This window comes from Cetorhinus maximus, chromosome 34 (assembly GCF_964194155.1).
Source record: "Cetorhinus maximus chromosome 34, sCetMax3.hap1.1, whole genome shotgun sequence".
Classification (NCBI taxonomy): domain Eukaryota; kingdom Metazoa; phylum Chordata; class Chondrichthyes; order Lamniformes; family Cetorhinidae; genus Cetorhinus; species Cetorhinus maximus.
Window position 1 is genome coordinate 5971025 of NC_135912.1, and position 20064 is coordinate 5991088.

Consider the following 20064-nt stretch of genomic DNA (forward strand, 5'->3'; position numbering starts at 1 on the left):
TGTGGTGTGTGTGTGTGTGTGTGTGTGTGTGTTGTGTGTGTGTGTGTGTTGTGTGTGTGTGTGTGTGTGTCCGCGTGTGTGTGTGTGTGTCCGCGTGTGTGTGTGTGTGTCCGCGTGTGTGTGTGTGTGTCCGCGTGTGTGTGTGTGTGTCCGCGTGTGTGTGTGTGTCCGCGTGTGTGTGTGTGTGTCCGCGTGTGTGTGTGTGTGTCCGCGTGTGTGTGTGTGTGTCCGCGTGTGGCTGTGTGTGTGTCCGCGTGTGGCTGTGTGTGTGTGTGTGTGTCCGCGCGGGGCTGTGTGTGTGTGTGTGTGTCCGCGCGGGGCTGTGTGTGTGTGTGTGTGTCCGCGCGGGGCTGTGTGTGTGTGTGTGTGTCCGCGCGGGGCTGTGTGTGTGTGTGTCCGCGCGGGGCTGTGTGTGTGTCCGTGTGTCCGCGCGGGGCTGTGTGTGTGTCCGTGTGTCCGCGCGGGGCAGTGTGTGTGTGTGTGCGCGCGGGGCTGTGTGTGTGTGTGTGTGTGTGTGTGTGTGTGTGTGTGTCCGCGCGGGGCTGTGTGTGTGTGTGTGTCCGCGCGGGGCTGTGTGTGTGTGTGTGTCCGCGCGGGGCTGTGTGTGTGTGTCCGCGCGGGGCTGTGTGTGTGTGTCCGCGCGGGGCTGTGTGTGTGTGTGTCCGCGCGGGGCTGTGTGTGTGTGTGTCCGCGCGGGGCTGTGTGTGTGTGTGTCCGCGCGGGGCTGTGTGTGTGTGTGTCCGCGCGGGGCTGTGTGTGTGTGTGTCCGCGCGGGGCTGTGTGTGTGTGTGTGTGTGTGTGTGTGTGTGTGTCCGCGCGGGGCTGTGTGTGTGTGTGTGTCCGCGCGGGGCTGTGTGTGTGTGTGTGTGTGTGTGTCCGCGCGGGGGTGTGTGTGTGTGTGTGTCCGCGCGGGGCTGTGTGTGTGTGTGTCCGCGCGGGGCTGTGTGTGTGTGTGTGTCCGCGCGGGGCTGTGTGTGTGTGTGTCCGCGCGGGGCTGTGTGTGTGTGTGTCCGTGTATGTCCGCGCGGGGGTGTGTGTGTCCCTGCACGGGGCTGTGTGTGTCCGTGTGTGTGTGAGTGTCTGTTTTCCGCCCTCCTGTCTCCCTCACTCCGTGTCTCTGTCTAGCCGCTGCTGAACGTTTTCTTGTTTTTTTTTCCCTGGTGTCTTCCCCAGGTGGAACGAGTGGCTCTCCTACGATATCTACCTCATTGACATCCCGCGCGCCGCTCGCCTCTGTCTCTCCATCTGCTCCGTCAAGGGAAGGAAAGGGGCTAAAGAGGTAGGAACTTTGGGAGGGGGGATGTGGGGTGGGAGGCCCGGGATGTCTGGACAAAGGCGCAAGGCCCCGTTAGTGTAGATGTGCCAAGATCGAAAAGACGAGCAGAGAGCACTGGGCGAATTGAACACGTTCTCTCCCCCTCCCCCCTGTCACATGTAGTGGGGGTGAGGGTCTGTCTGCGTGGGCACGGTTTGGCTGGTATGGACGTCTCCACTGAATGTTGCCTTTGCTGCCATCTGTTGTCAGGAGCTGGAATGGCGCGTGAGGCTTGTTGGAGGGGTCGTGCTGTATTTGCAAGCAGCCAGCCTTCACCCCCACCTCTCCACTCCTGTAATAGACGGTGCCCCCATCTAGGCATCAAAAAAAAAATTCCTGATTCGCTCGTTGTGTTTTTCCACCGACGTTCTCACTATTTAAAATAATAAATCACCGTTTAAATCGGTCAATCCATCGTTCACGTCTCCTCTCGGAGCCTCGACCTCGAGTTCCTGCAGCCAGGCGATCGATGAGACGTGTGCGCGTTTCTCTCTCTTTGTGGATATTTCTGCAGCTTACCCACCCCCCCCACCAATTCCTCTTGTTATCGAGTGGGGGATGGTTACGGGGCAGCGTTTGCGCCCACTTGCCCGCTCTTTGCCCGTGACCCCCCCCCCCAGAATGCCTCTCCCGGCTGCTCCCTTTTAGAAAAGCCGCGGTTTGACTCTGCCTCCACCCCGCGCCGTCGGGCAGCGCGTTCTGGACACCGACCGCTCTCCGCTGCGTTAAAACGCCCTCCCTCACGCTGCCTAAACCAATCTCTCGAGCCCTCCCGCCAACAGGAAACAGATTCCTCCCTCCGGACCCACCCCCGCCCTGTGGTTTTGCTACTTCTTGATTTGTGCCCTTGACTCCAGTTCACGGGTAGGTGACGAACTGTCGGCCTTTCCTTTGCTGCCCCCCCTCTCCCCCACTCCAGAGAGGAGGGAAAAACACACACAAAAATCATAAAATACGTTTCTTTAAAAAAATATTTTCTCTCCTCGGTTTTAAAAACAAAACGTACATCTTGTTTTTTGGGCGCCGGCACAATATCGACTGTGCGAGCGCACGGATTAGGAGCCGCTCAGCCTCTCGAGTCTGCTCCGCCATTCCATTCGATCGTGGCTGATCTGATTGCACCCCACGTTCTCCCCCCCCCCCCCCCCCCCCCACCCCCCCCCCCCCCCTCGATAACCTTTCACCCCTCCCTTGCTAATCGAGAATCTATCTAGCTCGGCCTTAAAAAAACAAATATTCAAAGACTCTGATCCACCGCCTCTTAAGGGAGGGAGTTCCAAAGACTCATGAACCCCCCCCCGCCCCAACCGAGAGAAAAAAATTCCTCCTCATCTCTGTCCTAAATGGGCGACCCCTTATTTTTAAGCAGCAACCCCCTGGTTCTAGATTCTCCCACAAGAGGAAACATCCTCTCCACATCCCACCCTGTCACGACCCCTCAGGATCTTATGTGTTTCAATCAAGTCGCCTCTCACTCTTCTAAACTCCAGCGGATACAAGCCTTTCCTCATAAGATAACCCACCCGTTCCTGGTATTAGTCCAGTGAACCTTCTCTGAACTGCTTCCAATGCATTTACGTCCTTCCTCAAATAAGGAGGCTAGTACTGTGCACAGTACTCCAGATACCACAAGGAGGGAGCATCCCTGCCTCTGAGCCAGAAGCTCAGACCCTGGTACCTACATGGATCCCTGCTGGATCCACCCCCCTCCCACTGCAGGTTTCCTCCCCAGCCCTGAGCAGGTGTCCTAAACCCTGGCACCAGGCAGGCAACACAGCTGCCTGGACTCTCGCTCTTTGCTAGAGAGGAGAGAGAGAGAGAGCCCACCCCAGGATTTGATGACCACGGAAGATGCATTCGGAGCCCCCGGCCAAAACGGATTGAAAATCAGCCCCGCAAACCCTCCGAACGCGCGCGGTGAGAGTGGGAGAGATTCCCGGTCAGCTGTGCGACGGGAGGAAAGTTGGAGCCTCTGCTGCCACTGTTCGGAGCCCCAGGCTACAATGTGCATGTAAAAAGTGCACGTTGCCATAGCAACTCTGAACCCCACCCCCCCCCCGAACTGTCACTGACCACCGCCATATGACGGGGATGGTTCTTGCCTGAAATAAGTTTTCAAAGCACTATGTAACCAGCATCGATGATGGGATGTATTTTGGCAGAAGGGAGAGATAATATAGACTTATTAATGGCACAGCTGTAAAGAGTGCGTAGGGACCTGGAGCATCGATCCTTAGAAGATGGCAAGACAGATTGAGAGCAGGTTTAGCAAAGCATATGGGATCTCGGGTGTCGCAGAGTACAAAAGAAAAAAAGGGGAGGTAATTCTGAATCTTTATAAAGCTCTGGTTAGGCCCCCCAGCTGGGGTCTTGTGTCCATTTACGCTTTAGGAAGGATTGTGAGGGTCGTTGAGAGGGCAAAGAGGAGATTTACCGGAATGGCTCCAGGGATGAAGGAGTTTTAGCTACCAGGTAAGGCTGGGGAAGCTGGGCTTGTTCTCTCTGGAGCAAAGGAGATTGAGGGGGCGATTTTATAAGAGGTGGACAAGGTTTAGATAAGGTAGGCAAAGAAAAGCTGGCACAAGGACTAAGAGACACAGATTTAAGGTTTTGGGCAAGGGATGTAAGGGGTATGTGAGGAAGAACTTTTTTTTTTACACAGCGAGTGGCAATGAGCTGGTGCCCGCTCTGTGTCCCCTCTCTCTAGCAAAGAGCGGAAGTCCCGACAGCTTCGTTGCCTGCCCGGTGTCAGGGTTTGGGACATTCGCTCAGGGCTGGAGAGGAACTTGCAGTGGGAGCGGGAAGATCCAGTGGTCTTGGTCCATGTAGGGTACCAGTGACATAGGCAGGATGAGGAAGGAGGCTCTTGCGTAGTCAGTATGACAAGCTAGGCCCCAAATTAAGAAGCGGACCCTCAAAGACAATTTCCAGATTATTACCTGAGCCACGTGCAAATTTTGGCATGGGACACATAAGGTGAGAGAAATGAATGCGTGGCTCAAAGACTGGGTGTGGGGGAAGTGGGTTCCGGTTTGTGGGGCACTGGCACCAGTACTGGGGAAAGTGGGATCTGTACGGGAGGGACGGTCTACACCTGAACCATGCTGGGGCCGGTGTCCTCACAAGCCGCACAACTAGGGAAGTAGAGAGGGTTTTAAACTGAATAGTGGGAGCAGGGGATCAAATTTGGGAAGATCTGGTAAACCAAAGAGTAGAGACAAGGCAAGAGAGACAGGTATTAATATGGGAAATGATAAACAGACTGTGACAGGAAGGGACAGAGACTACAATTTTAAGAGTACGTCAGGAGATAAGGCTAGGTGCTACAAAAATAATAAAAGGTCGAAACTAAAGGCTCTGTATCTAAACGCATGTAGCATTCGAAACAAAACAGCTGAACTGAGCACAAATAGAAATTAATAAACATGATCTGATAGCCATGACAGAGACACAGCTAAAGGATGACATGGATTGGGACCTGAATATTGAAGGGTATGCGACATTTCGGAAGGACAGGAAGTTAGAAAAAGGTGGAGGGGTAGCTCTGTTAATTTAGTGATGTCTTAGAACATTAGAGAGGGATGACCTAAGTTCAGGAAACTAGGATGTAGAAGCGGTTTGGGTTGAGGTGAGGCATGATAAAGGCAAGAAGTCCCTTGTGGGAGTGGTGTACAGGTCCCCTAATTGTAACTACACAGTAGGACAGAGTATAAAAGAAGAGATAATGGGAGCTTGTCAGAAAGGTTCAGCAATAATCATGGAGGAATTTAAACTACATATAAACTGGAAAAATCAGATGGGCAACGGTAGCATAGATGAGTTCATAGAATGTTTTCGGGATAGTTTCTTGGAACATCACATTCTGGAGCCAACCAGAGAACCGGCTATACTAGATAAAAACAAAAAACTGCGGATGCTGGAAATCCAAAACAAAATTCTGTTGAAGGGTCATGAGGACTCGAAACGTCAACTGTACTCTTTCTCCGCCGATGCTGCCAGACCTGCTGAGTTTTTCCAGGTATTTTTTATTTTTTGTAACCGGCTATACTAGACCTGGCATTGAACAACTAGATAGGATTAATTGATGACCTCCTAGTGTGGGCACCCCTAGGTAGCAGCGATCATAATATAATTGAATCTTGCATTCATTTTGAGGGAGGAACGAGTGCATCCAAAACTAGTATTTGAAACTTAAATAAGGGCAATTTTGTGGGCATGAAAGCAGAGCTAGCTAAAGTGAACTGGAAAACGAGGCTAAGGGATACATCAGTAGAAGTTCAGTGGCAGACATTTAAAGGGATATTTCAGAATACTCAGAATAGATTCTTTCCAATGAGAAAGGGAAATTCCAAGGGGGAGGGCCCATCGTCCGTGGTTAACTGAAAACGTTAAAGGAGAAAGCATATAATTACGCAAAGACGGGTGGCAGGTCAGAAGATTGGAAAGAATATAAAGAACAGCAAAGAATGACAATAGAATTAATAAGGAGGGAAAAATTAAGAGTATGAGAGAAAGCTAGCTAGTAACAAAGGGAAATCATGTTTAACCAATTTATTGGAGTTCTTTGAAGGAGTCCCATGTGCTGTGGATAAAGGGGAAGTGGTGGATGTACTGTACTTAGATTTCCAGAAGGCATTTGATAAGGTGCCACATCAAAGGTTATTGCAGAAAATTAAAGCTCATGGTGTAGGGGGGGTAACATATTGGCATGGATAGAAGATTGGCCAGTTAACAGGAAGCAGAGAGTAGGCATAAATGGGTCTTTTTCTGGTTGGCAGGATGTGTCAAGTGGTGTGCTACAGGGACCAATGCTGGGGCCTCAACTTTCTATAATTTCTATAAATGACTTGGATGAAGGGACCGAAGGAATGGTGGCTAAATTTGCTGATGACAGAAAGATAGGCAGGAAAGTAAATTGTGAAGGGGGCATAAGGAGGCTACAAAGTGACACAGGTTAAGTGAGTAGGCAAAGATCTGGCAAAATGGAGCGTGTGGGCAAATGTGAAATTGTTCATTTTGACAGGAAGAATAAAAAAGAAGCATATTATCTAAATAGTGAGAGATTGCAGAGCTCTGAGATGCAGAGGGATCTGGGTGTCCTAGTGCATGAATCACAAAAGGTTAGTATGCAGGTACAGCAGGTAATTAGGAAGCTAATAGAATATTATCGTTTATTGTGAGGGGAATTGAATACAAAAGTAGGAAGGTTATGCTTCAGTTGTACAGGCACTGGTGAGACCACATCTGGAGTAGTGTGTACAGTATTGGTCTCCTTATTTAAGGGAAGATGTAAGTGCATTGGAAGCAGTTCAGAGAAGGTTTACTAGACTAATACCAGGAATGGGTGGGCTGTCTTATGAAGAAAGGTTGGACAGGTTAGGCTTGTATCCGCTGGAGTTTAGAAGAGTAAGAGGTGACTTAATTGAAACCTTCAAGATCCTGAGGGGTGTTGACAGGGTGGATGTGGAGAGGATGTTTCCTCTTGTGGGAGAATCTAGAACTAGGGGGTCACTGCTTAAAAATAAGGGGTCGCCCATTTAAAACAGATGAGGAGAAATTTTTTCTGAGGGTTGAGACTCTTTGGAACTCTCTTCCTCAAAAGGCGGTGGAAGCAGATTCTTTGAATATTTCTAAGGCAGATCTCGATAGATCCTTCATTAACAAGGGGGTGGAAGGTTATCGGGAGTAGGCAGGAATGTGGAGTTGAGGTTACATTCAGGTCAGCCATGAACTTATTGAATGGCAGAGCAGGCTGGAGGGGCCTAGTCCTGCTCCTAGTTCATAGGTAGAAATGCAAAATGGTATTTCAGAATGATTTTTACAGAAGACAGGATAAATGGAGGGAATTTAAGGAGCTACAGGAAGGATATAATTTCTGTGGAGAGAGTGCAGAGAGGAGATTTACAAGAATGTTGCCAGGGCTGGAAAATTGCAGCTATGAGGAGAAACTGGGCAGGTTGGGGTTGTTTTCCTTAGCACAGAGGAGGCTGGGGGGGCGGTGACCTAACTGAAGTGAACAAGATTGAGGGGCTTAGGATAGGGTAAGACAGTAAATAAGTGTTTCCCCTAGCTGAGGGAGTCGATTACCAGGGGACATAGATTTAAGGGGATGGGTAGAAGGATGAGAGGGGACATGAGGAAAACCTTTTTCACCCAGAGGGCGGTGGGGGTCTGGAATTCACTGCGAAAGTTGGTGGTTGAGGCTGAAACGCTCAACTCATTTACAAGGTACCTGGATCTGCTCCTGAAGTGCTGTAACCTGCAAGGCTACGGACCAGGTGCTGGAGAGTGGGATTAAAAATGAGCGCTAGTTTATTCTTTGTTAGCCCCTCTCTCTGTTTTAGCCCCTCTCTCTCTGTTTTAGCCCCTCTCTCTCTCTTTTAGCCCCTCTCTCTCTCTTTTAGCCCCTCTCTCTCTCTTTTAGCCCCTCTCTCTCTCTCTCTTTTAGCCCCCCTCTCTCTTTTAGCCCCTCTCTCTCTCTCTCTCTCTCTTATATAGCCTCTGATGACTCACTCCTGTCTCAGGATAAGGGGTCTATCATTTAGGGACAGAGATGAGGAGGAATTTCTTCACTCAAAGGGTTGTGAAATCTTTGGAAATCTCTGCCCTAGAGGGTTGCGGATGCTCCTGTGTTGAATACGTTTGAGGCTGGGACAGACAGAGTTTTGGGGTCTCAGGGAATCCAGGGATATGGGGAGTGGGCGGGAAATGGAGTTGAAGCCCAAGGTCAGTCTTGATCGTATTGAATAGTGGGGCAGGCTCGATGGGCCGAGTGGCCTACTCCTGCTCCTATCTCTTGTGCCCTTGACTGCGCCCTCAACCCTGGCGTGGGTTTGTAGCGTTGGTGAGTCGTTAATTTTCTGAATTCATCCTGCACAGGAGCACTGTCCTCTGGCCTGGGGGAACGTGAACCTATTTGACTACATGGATAACCTGGTATCGGGGAAGATGGCCTTGAACCTGTGGCCGGTGCCTCATGGGCTAGAGGACCTGCTGAATCCCATTGGAGTGACGGGATCAAACCCCAACAAGGTGAGGCAGCTGCTGCCTTTTTGGGCGCATCGCGTGGGGGCCTGATGACGGTAATATCACCCATCCCCACACCCCCTCCTATTCCTAATCCGCACGCTACCACTTAGGACTGCTTAGTAACGCAGTGCCAGGTTCCACATTAAAATGAAAGACTTGCATTTATATTAGCGTTTCGCGTGACCACCTGACATCTCAAAGCACTTTGCAGCCAATGAAGTATCTTTGAAGGGTAGCTACTGTTGTCACGTAGGAAGCCTGGCAGCCATCTTGCGCACAGCAAGATGCCACAAGCGGCAGTGTGATGATGTCATTGATTGAGAGAGAATTATTGGGTGGGAGGCGGAGGGGGGAACCTCTCCTTCGAAAGAGCGGGCCGTGGGATCTTTTACACCCAGCCCCGCAGGCAGACGGGACCCCAGTTTCACGCCTCATGCGAAAGGCCGCACCTCTGACACTGCAGCCCCCCCCCCCCCCCCCCCCCCCCGGCCCTCAGCACCACCTTGATTTTTGTGCTCAAGCCCTGGACTGGTTCGTGAATCTGCAACCCTTCGCGGTTCAGAGGTGAGAGTGTTACCAACTGAGGCACAGCTGGCACCCCAGGCACTGGGGACGCCCAACTCTCCGTTGGCACCACCTCTGTCGACGACTCCGCTGCCCCTATGTTGTCAGATTGGTTTGTCTGCTGCCCAGTCCTGGGTGAGCTCTGCAATTTCCTCCAGTTAAGCGTTGGAACGACCGAAAGTGTTATTTTCTCCCAACTCCTGCCAAAAACTCCAGAGCTACTGATTTCCTTCCCCGTTGGCCGTCTTGGGCTCAACTGTTCACGACCTCCTTGTCCTATTTAAACCTATGCTGGCCTACCGACACCAGAGCCTTTCCTCAGCAAAGACTGCCTACTCCCACCTCCCGTAACATCACCCGTCTCTCCCCGTGCCTCGGCTTATCTGCTGCTGCAGCCCTCATCCAGACTTGTCTGTAGATCTGACCATTCCTATCTCCCATCCTCCATGAGCTCATCCAGAACTCTGCCCTTGGCATTCTAACAGGATGGTCAGTCCCTGACGCGTCCTCAGCTGGGAACCCTGACAACATTCTTGACTTTTTCTTTTGAAGAAAAAAATAGCAGAGTGGGTGAGGGTTTACCTACCTAACTCGGGCCTTCTGAGCACCCCAGTTTTTTTTTTAATGCTGACCCTGCCTTTTTCTTTATTCTTTCATGGGATGTGGGTGTCGCTAGCAAGGCCAGCATTTGTTGCCCATCCCTAATTGCCCCTCAAACTGAGTGGGCTCGCTCGGCCATTTCAGAGGGGCAGTTAAAGAGTCAACCACACTGTGTGGGCCTGGAGTCACTGGGTAAGGACGGCAGATTTCCTTCCCTAAAGGGGGCATTAGTGAACCAGGTGAGTTTTCAATGACAATCAATGATTAGTTTCATGGTCACCATTACTGAGGATATTTTATATTCCAGATTTTTTAACTGAATTAAAATTGTACCAAGTTCAAAGGCAGGGAATTCTGCGGAGAGTAACACACCTTCTACAAGGCACAAGTCAGGGGTGTGATGGAATGCTCTCCATTAGCAGCTCCCACAACACTCAACAAGCTCTACACCACCCTGGGCAAAGCAACCCCGCTTGATTGGCACCCCATCCACAAAGATTCACTCCCTCTACCACTGACGCACAGTGGCAGCAGTGTGTACCATCTATGTGATGCACCAAGGTTCCTTGGACAGCACCTTTCAAACCCACAATCTCTACCGTCTAGAAGGACAAGGGCAGCAGATAGATGGGAACACCACCACCTGGAAGTTCCCCTCCAAGTCACTCACCATCCTGACTTGGAAATATATCGGCCGTTCCATCACTGTCGCTGGGTCAAAATCCTGGAACTCCCTCCCTAACAGCACTGTGGGTGTACCTACACCAGACAGACTGCAGCGGCTCAAGAAGGCGGCTCACCACCACCTTCTCAAGGGGCAATTAGGGATGGGCAATAAATGCTGGCCTAGCCAGCGATGCCCATATCCCATGGATGATTATTTTAAAAAGCTGTCCGTGGTGGGATTTGAAACCACGTTCCCAGAGCATTAGCCTGGGCCTCTGGATTACCAGTTTGGTGGCATTACCACTACATCGCCATCTCCCAGCCTTCACATGCCTGGGCCTGGAATTCTCTCCCTAAACCTCTCCTCCTTTAAGACACTAGCTCTTAGCCAATCTGCTATAATACCCCCCTCCCTGGCTCTTTGTCTGACCCTGCGAAGCACATCGGGTCATTTTGTTAGGTTGAAGGTGCTATATAAGTGCAAGTTGTTGTTGTTGACTGTGTTGTCTCTGAAGTTACTTCAGCAGCACCCCCTCCCCCCAATGATCACTACCACGTAAGGACGCGGGAACACCCTTCCCCATTCGCGTTCCCTTTCCCTTTCTGTCCGTCCGCCCTTTGCTGAAATATCTTTCGGATTCTCAAGCCGACGCCATTGTTCCCCCCCGCCCCCGACAAGAGGACCAGCGGCGCCCGCATCCCGAGCGCAAGTTTAACGGCCCTGGCGTGTTGGCCTGGGGTGCACAGCCTCTCCGCTCCTCAGACACGATCGCCGGGACCGGAAGGCTGCTGGTTTCAGCTGGCTGGCCGGACTCGGGCGGCGTCAGGGAGACCCGATCAGCTCTCGGGCGTCGCTCTACCGCAGCTGGGACTGAGGCTTGGCGTCACGGAAACCAAGAGAGCGCACAGCGGAGGCCATTCAGCCCATCGCACCCGTGCCGACTCTTGCAAAGTGCTGTACCCCCCCCTTTGAGGTCCCGTCACAGAATCAGACAGTGCAGAAGAGGCCCTTCGGCCCATTGAGTCTGCACCGACACGGGAGAAACACATTCCCCCTGCCCTCTCTCTACTTGCCCCTGCTCCCTTCTCTTGAAAATCTCTCCCCCTTGGCGCCAATCCCCTGCCCGTTCTCTTTTTTGTTTAATATATATATGCTGGGCGCGGATTCACAGGCTGTGCTTGTGGTTTTGCCACTTTGGACAGAAGCTGAGCACTCCCGTCCACAACCCTGCAACCTTGTCCCCGAACAGCATGCGAGCCCTCGGCCTTCTGACCGAGGTGAGGGGGCGCCCCGCCGGGCAAGGGCCCATAGCAACAGGAACGCAACCTCTGACCACCCCCCCTGTGGTCGGCCGTGACCTGAGTCAGGTGACGTTGAGGCCAGCGCTGCGTTAATCGTTTCGTGGACGCGGAGAGTCCCCGAGCTGACGTTCTGGTTCCCTCGCCCTTCCAGGAAACCCCGTGCCTGGAGCTGGAGTTCAACTGGTTCAGTAACTCGGTGAAGTTCCCAGATGCCGCGGAGATCGAGGAACACGCTAACTGGAGCATGTCGAGGGAGCTGGGTTTTAATTACTGCCTGGTGGGCCTGGTAAGTGAGCCGGCCGCTCGAGTGGCGAAAGTCGAGTTAGGGCCCCCTCTGCAGAAAGGAATTCGAGGCGGGGGCCGGGGTGGTTGGTCAGACAGCAAGTGTGTCCTCTCCGAGGGCCATCTCGCGCTGCTCCTTGGATTCGCTCTTGAACCTGCCTCCCAACTCCTGGCGGCTAAAATGGGAGAGAGAAGGCAATCGCGAATGCGCCAAAATGAAAAGAAAATGGACTTCCGTTCGTGTAGCGCCTGTCACGACCTCTGGGTGTACCAAACCGCTTCACAACTAATTAAGTACTTTGTTCTTTGAAGGGTAGACTCTGCTTAACGTAGGAACCAGGGGGGGGTCTCCGCTAGTTTATGCACGGCAAGATCCCACTTGACAGCGATGTGAAAGGATTAGAAACGAGGGAAACTATCCCCTCTGGTGGGGGGATCCAGAGTAAAGGGGACATAATCTTAAAATTAGCCTCGGCCACTTAGCAGGGAATCAAAAGAACGTCTTTTTCATACAAAGGGGTAAGTGCAGGGAAACCTGGAACTCTCCCCCCCATACTCCCCAACCCCCCCTAAAAGCTGTGGGCGCTCAGGGTTGGTTAGGACTTTCAGGACTGAGGGGGGATAGATTTTTGTTGGGTAAAGATATCGAGCGATATGGGCCAAAAGTAGAATAATGGGAGTTAAAATACAACCATGATCTAATTGAATGGCCTCCTTCTGTTCCTATGTAACAGGCTCGAGAGGGACTGAATAGCCTCCTCCTGGTCCTGTGCCACTGGCTCGAGAGGGGCTGAATAGCCTCCTGGCCCTTTGCCACTGGCTCGAGAGGGACTGGATAGCCTCCTCCTGGTCCTGTGCCACTAGCTCGAGAGGGACTGAATAGCCTCCTGGTCCTGTGCCACTAGCTCGGGAGGGACTGAATAGCCTCCTGGTCCTGTGCCACTAGCTCGAGAGGGACTGAATAGCCTCCTGGTCCTGTGCCACTGGCTCGAGAGGGACTGAATAGCCTCCTGGTCCTGTGCCACTAGCTCGAGAGGGACTGAATAGCCTCCTGGTCCTGTGCCACTAGCTCGGGAGGGACTGAATAGCCTCCTGGTCCTGTGCCACTAGCTCGGGAGGGACTGAATAGCCTCCTGGTCCTGTGCCACTAGCTCGAGAGGGACTGAATAGCCTCCTGGTCCTGTGCCACTAGCTCGAGAGGGACTGAATAGCCTCCTGGTCCTGTGCCACTAGCTCGAGAGGGACTGAATAGCCTCCTGGTCCTGTGCCACTAGCTCGAGAGGGACTGAATGAATAGCCTCCTCCTGGTCCTGTGCCACTAGCTCGAGAGGGACTGAATAGCCTCCTGGTCCTGTGCTACTAGCTCAAGAGGGACTGAATGAATAGCCTCCTCCTGGTCCTATGCTACTGGCTCGAGAGGGACTGAATGGCCTCCTGGCCCTTTGCCACTGGCTCGAGAGGGACTGGATAGCCTCCTCCTGGTCCTGTGCTACTGGCTCGAGAGGGACTGAATAGCCTCCTGGTCCTGTGTCACTAGCTCGAGAGGGGCTGAATAGCCTCCTGGCCCTTTGCCACTGGCTCGAGAGGGACTGGATAGCCTCCTCCTGGTCCTGTGCTACTGGCTCGAGAGGGACTGAATAGCCTCCTGGTCCTGTGCTACTAGCTCGAGAGGGGCTGAATAGCCTCCTGGTCCTGTGCCACTAGCTCGAGAGGGGCTGAATAGCCTCCTGGTCCTGTGCCACTGGCTCGAAGGATAACCTTCTCCTGGTCTCAAGCTAAACAGCTCTCTTGACTTTCATTCTCATTTTCGTTGCCTTCGATAATAGCGTAAATTGGGGTGGAGATATGTCACGGGTAGCCGATGTCATATTGTCCAAATTCGGAATTATTCCCACTGAATTTCAGGGGTCCCTTCTAACCTAACTCTCCGACTGGAAAACTCATGGAATGGTGGGGTGGGAATGCCAGTTTCCCCCACACTGCCTTGGTTGAAGTAAATAGAAGGCACTGTAGGATGGAGTGTAAAACCAGCATTGCCGCCCAGTCCCGGCAGTTTCCCGATGGATGGGTGAGGATGTAATTGCTGCCCCTGCGTAATGTCGGCCTTTAGGATCCTGCCTGATCAATCCCCTGGTATCTTTCAGAGCAATCGCCTGGCACGGGACAGTAATCTGACTGACAGCGATATCGAACAACTGCGGAACATCTATAACCGCGACTCACTGTCTGAGATCACAGAGCAAGAGAAGGACTTCCTTTGGAGGCACAGGTAATTGGAGGGGGTCAGGTAATGGGGTGGGGGACCAGGACTATTGTGATGAGCGAGATGTTGATGCTCTGGCCATTTGCCTGGATGAGTGCAGCTCCAACTGGTGGGGACAGGTCTATCACTGTATAACACTGGGGTACAGTACTGGTGGGGATAGGCCTGTCACTGTATAACACTGGGGGACAGTACTGGTGGGGACAGGCCTGTCACTGTATAACACTGGGGTCCAGGCCTGGTGGGGACGGGTCTGTCACTGTATAACACTGGGGTCCAGGCCTGGTGGGGACGGGTCTGTCACTGTATAACACTGGGGTACAGTACTGGTGGGGACGGGTCTGTCACTGTATAACACTGGGGTCCAGGCCTGGTGGGGACAGGTCTGTCGCTGTATAACACTGGGGTCCAGGACTGGTGGGGACGGGTCTGTCACTGTATAACACTGGGGTACAGTACTGGTGGGGACGGGTCTGTCACTGTATAACACTGGGGTACAGTACTGGTGGGGACAGGCCTGTCACTGTATAACACTGGGGTACAGTACTGGTGGGGACGGGTCTGTCACTGTATAACACTGGGGTACAGTACTGGTGGGGACGGGTCTGTCACTGTATAACACTGGGGTACAGTACTGGTGGGGACGGGTCTGTCACTGTATAACACTGGGGTACAGTACTGGTGGGGACAGGCCTGTCACTGTATAACACTGGGGTACAGTACTGGTGGGGACAGGCCTGTCACTGTATAACTCTGGGGTACAGTTTTGGTGGGGACAGGTCTGTCACTGTATAACACTGGGGTCCAGTACTGGTGGGGACAGGCCTGTCACTGTATAACACTGGGGTACAGTACTGGTGGGGACAGGTCTGTCACTGTATAACACTGGGGTACAGTACTGGTGGGGACAGGTCTGTCAATGTATAACACTGGGGTACAGTACTGGTGGGGACAGGCCTGTCACTGTATAACACTGGGGTACAGTACTGGTGGGGACAGGCCTGTCACTGTATAACTCTGGGGTACAGTTTTGGTGGGGACAGGTCTGTCACTGTATAACACTGGGGTCCAGTACTGATGGGGACAGGCCTGTCACTGTATAACACTGGGGTCCAGTACTGATGGGGACAGGCCTGTCACTGTATAACACTGGGGTCCAGTACTGATGGGGACAGGCCTATCACTGTATAACACTGGGGTCCAGTACTGATGGGGACAGGTCTGTCACTGTATAACACTGGGGTCCAGTACTGATGGGGACAGGCCTGTCACTGTATAACACTGGGGTACAGTTTTGGTGGGGACAGGTCTGTCACTGTATAACACTGCAGAAACTGCTTTTCTTCAAATAGTACCAAGTGATCTTTTGCATCCTAGAGTGAATAGATTTTGTTTAATATCTCACCCAAAAGACACACCCACTCAGAGGGTGCAGTGTTCCCTCAGTGCTGGATTCCACGCTCAAGTGTCTAGAATGGAATTTGAGCCCACGACCTTCTCGGCCGAGAGAGAGGGAGGCTTGAGGAAGCAGCCAGTGTTTCGCACTCCGCACAAACGCCTGTCTCCACCACGATGCCTTCTGTAGTTGAACAGACTTCAAATGCTCAGTGTCACGCCTGAAGAATGGGCAGAATGCAAGGGGACTTACCAGTCGGGATGGTGCCTTTTAAGGCAGCGAGAGGAAATGAGGGAAATTGCAGGGAGTGTTGTGGGGTGATCAGGAGGAGAGACCCCACATTGCGTAACTCGTCTCTATTTGTCTTTTTAGACATTACTGTGTGAACATACCCGAGACGCTCCCCAAGTTGCTACTGTCTGTGAAGTGGAACTCGCGGGATGAGGTGGCTCAGGTAACAAAGGCTCTGGGGTGATTCTCCCCCGATATCTGTGCTCATGGGGGGGGGCACAGTGAGAGGCCTGCTGTGCATAAGCGCGAGTCTCTGACCAGGGCACGCGAGCAATCGTGAACGCTTGCTGCTGCGCGCTCTTGTCTTCTGCGGGTCCCACGCACAATTTGCCACTGTGTGCTTGACCTCTGCCTTGTATAACGTGCATCTCCTGGTTAAGAGGGATCTGCAAGCCCACAGGGCAGTGGCAAAGATATAGACCCAGATTTTCGCAGAGCTATTTTAAAAAAAAATGAAATGGCAGACAGGGCCCGATTCCCGGCGTCCCCCAGTTTTCGCTGACGTGGGAATAGTTTGCAGGAAACGAGCTCGCACCCTGCACTCCCGACCTGGCTGGCTCCATTGCAGGGTTAGGCATCTCCTAGCCCCCTTGCAATTCTCATGGAGTTGGGCCAGCTTCTCCGTGACTCGTAGTCCACCACCGCTCAGAGGAGTCGTGAGCGATAGTCTGGATTTGGAAACCTTTTGAAAGGCAAGGTCAGAAGGTCTTACCCATGCCCCTTCCATGTCTCCCATGCCCCTTCCATGTCTCCCATGCCCCTTCCATGTCTCCCATGCCCCTTCCATGTCTCCCATGCCCCTTCCATGTCTCCCATGCCCCTTCCATGTCTCCCATGCCCCTTCCATGTCTCCCATGCCCCTTCCATGTCTCCCATGCCCCTTCCATGTCTCCCATGCCCCTTCCATGTCTCCCATGCCCCTTCCATGTCTCCCATGCCCCTTCCATGTCTCCCATGCCCCTTCCATGTCTCCCATGCCCCTTCCATGTCTCCCATGCCCCTTCCATGTCTCCCATGCTCCTGCCACCCCAACTCATGACTCTCTGACCCACCCCTCATGGTTGCTCACAAACCCTTATGGCCCCCCATGCTATACACCCAGTGAACAAGATGTACATAACCAATGAGCCATATAATAGCAATATGTGGAACTGCTCAGGAAGAAAAAAACACCCATTCACGAATCTTCATTTGAAAAAAAAACTGCTATTCCTACATCCCGAGGAAAATATCAATCAGACAGACTATTAAAAGTATCAATGACAGAAGCTTCAAACACTTCACACCCTCTTCACCTTGCGTAAGTGAACATTGAGACATTGACAAAAGAGATCACAGAAAGAACAGCTTATTAGATGCAATTAAAGATGTCAGTGAAGGAAAGTCAATGGTTTTCAAAACACAACCCCTTAACTGGGATAACTCTTTTATGAGTCTGGGCTCTCAACCAAGCATACATAATAAGGACAGGTGGAAGAACTCTCAGTGGAACTGGATGGCCTCATTATACATGCTTGCTTGAGGGTCCAGACTCCTCAAAGGACTCGGGGTTTCTGTTTGACAACTGGAGCGAACGGCTGACTTTCCTTGATTGACATTTTTAAGTGGTTATAATTTCTTTGTGATCTCCTTTGACAATGTCTCAGTGTTTATTTGATTAATTGGTGTGAAGTGTTTGAAGCCTCTGTTATTGATACTTTAATGGTCTGTCTGGTTGACACTGCTGTAGGAACAGCAGGCTTTCTATCAAAAGATTTGTGAATGGGTGGTTTTTTTTTTGAGCAATTCAACACATGCCATTGTGGCTTTCTGGCTCATTGGTTCTGTACATGGTGTGTACTGGGTGAGTGGGTATGGAAGGTATGAAGAGCCATGGGGAAGAGTCGGGTGGGTGCATGAGTTGGTGTGAAGATGGCGTGGGGAGTGGGTGGGAGAGCAGGCGTCAGGAAACTCGCCCGATCTACCAGAACGGTGAGGGACTTGAGTGGAGGATAGCGAAGCTGGGATTGTTCTTCCCGGAGTAAAGAAGTTTAAGAGGGAGAATTTGATATAGCGGCGTCTTATCACGAGGGGTTTCGACGGAATAAATAAGGAAGAAACTGTTTACAGCGGCGGGAGGGCCGGCCACCAGAGAGAGGTCTAGATTGAAGAGAATCGGCAAAAGAACCGGAGGGGGGAGGTGAGGAGAGTTATTTTTGACGCAGCGAGTTGCTGTGATCCGGTGGAAGCAGATTCAACAGGAACTTTCAAACGAGGGAACTGGATAAATACTTGGAAGAAAGATTTTCAGGATATGGTGGGGAATGGCACTAATTGGACTGCTCTTTCAAAATGCCAGCACAGGCTGGATGGGCCGAATGGCCTCCTTCTGCGTTTCTGTGATAGCTGCAGGAATGTTGACTCTGTCCCTGAGAATCTCTCTCTAATGGGATAACAGTTCCTCTGCTCTTGTGATAAAAACAGGTGAAACGGGGCTGAATGGCTACGGTTCCAATAACTTTCTTGAGATGTTCCCCCCCCCCCCCCACACCTTTGTTGTTCTGATGGTCGTTGCAAGGTTTGTAGGCATTAATCCCAGCAGTTTCTGATATTCCACAAGAACTAGAGACAGGAGTAGGCCAATCGGCCCCTTGAGCCTGCTCTGCCATTCAGTAAGACCGTGGCTGATTGTGGCCTCAACTCCACTTTCATGTCTGACCTCCATAACTCTCTCGTCGATCAAAAGTCTCTCTAACTCGGCCTTGTATACATTCTCAATGGCCCGGCCTCACCTTCTCTCTGGGGAAGAGAATTCCACAGTCTTACGACCCTCTGAGAGAAAAAAAATTTCATCCGTCTTAAATGGGAGACTCCTAATAACTGTGTGGCCTACTACTAGACTCCCCCATGAGGGGAAACATCCTCTCAGCATCCACCCTGTCAAACCCCCTCACAATCTTACACGTTCCAATAAGATCGCCTCTCATCCTTCTAAACTCCAATGGGTACAGGCCCCGCCTGTTTAACCTTTCCTCATAAGGCAAACCCTTTCATCCCAGGAACTAGTCAAGTGACTCATTGGGTGTGTACAGCACAGAAGGAGGCCATTCGGCCCGTCGTGTCCACGCCAGCCAACCAAGATCTGACTACACTAATCCCATTTTCCAGCGCTTGGTCCTGGAGGCTATGGCAACGCAAGTGAATATCTGAACACTTCTTAAACGTTGCGAGAGTTTCTGACTCAACCGCCCTTCCAGGCAGTGAGTTCTTCTCTGAATTGCCGTTTAGAGCAGGTTCACTTGAACTCATTCCAGGGGCGGAGGAGTTAGCTTCCGCCTTCCTTCAGTCCAGCAGTGTGTTTTAACTTGTGCGTTCACCTGCCTCAAGGTAACCCATTCCTCCCCTCTCTGTTTTTTGTCCTGAAGTTTCCCCCCACAGCCTGAGCGCTGTGTTCATGTACCCTCCTGTGGCTGCTTAAGGCGCTCCACAGGCAGAGGCCTGGCGGCTGCTCTTGGTGGTGATTCCCCAAAGCAGGTCTGCAATCTGCCTCGTCCACGTCCAGTGGCAAAGATGAGCTTGAGGAGAAAATAAGAACGGTTTCTATTTCTGAACTTCTCTGAGAGTTCAGGGGAAAAAAAATCCCTTAAAGATAGTAATGTTTGGATAATTCAAACATTCTTTCAATATAAAGAATTAACAGACTGATCGCATCTCGAATACTGTGTGCAGTTTTGGTCTCCTTATTTAATGAAGGATGTAAGTGTATTGGAGGCGGTTCAGAGGAGGTTTACTAGGTTGATACCTGGAATGAGCGGGTTGTCTTATGAGGAAAGGTTGGACAGACTGGGCTTGTTTCCACTGGAGTTTAGAAGAGTGAGGGGTGATTTGACTGAATTATGCCAGATCCTGAACGGCCTTGACAAGGTGGACATTGAAGGGATGTTTCCTCTTGTGGGTGAGTCCAGAACCAGGAGAGCACTGTTTTGAAATTAAGGGTCACCCTGTTAGGACAGAGATGAGGAGAATTTTTTTTCTGAGGGTTGTGCGAGTTTGGAACCTCTCTGCCTCAGGAGGCGGGGCCACTGAATATTTTTAAGGCGGAGGTAGATAGATTCTTGTTAGGCAAGGGAAATCGGGGTTAGACGAGAGTGTGGGGTTCGAAACGCAAACAGATCAGCCATGATCCTCGAGAGGGCCGAATGGCCCACTCCTGCTCCTATTTCGTATGTTCGTATGTTCAAAAGGGACACCGTGGGGTGAATTTGCGCGGAGGCCCTGCTTGGTTTCTGTAAAAGTGTATTTTTTTCCCCCGGGTTTTCGCAGCTCGCCTGCTGTAGTTACGGGGAGGGGGAGTAAGGGGGAGGATCGCTGTGGCGA

At 51.8% G+C, this 20064-nt stretch overlaps 1 protein-coding gene and 1 long non-coding RNA gene across 3 annotated transcripts in view; both read left to right on the forward strand.

The window, feature by feature from the left end:
* The window catches only part of LOC144671836 (uncharacterized), a 220503-nt gene that overhangs the window by 166838 nt on the left and 33601 nt on the right, over positions 1–20064 (forward strand). The window lies entirely within an intron of this gene.
* The window catches only part of LOC144671698 (phosphatidylinositol 4,5-bisphosphate 3-kinase catalytic subunit alpha isoform), a 41698-nt gene that overhangs the window by 1081 nt on the left and 20553 nt on the right, over positions 1–20064 (forward strand). The window contains exons 2-6 of the mRNA XM_078533714.1: positions 1174–1279; positions 8195–8347; positions 11628–11762; positions 13903–14027; positions 15790–15871. Of these exons, the coding sequence (XP_078389840.1) occupies positions 1174–1279; positions 8195–8347; positions 11628–11762; positions 13903–14027; positions 15790–15871 (601 nt within the window). The remainder of the gene's footprint in view (positions 1–1173; positions 1280–8194; positions 8348–11627; positions 11763–13902; positions 14028–15789; positions 15872–20064) is intronic.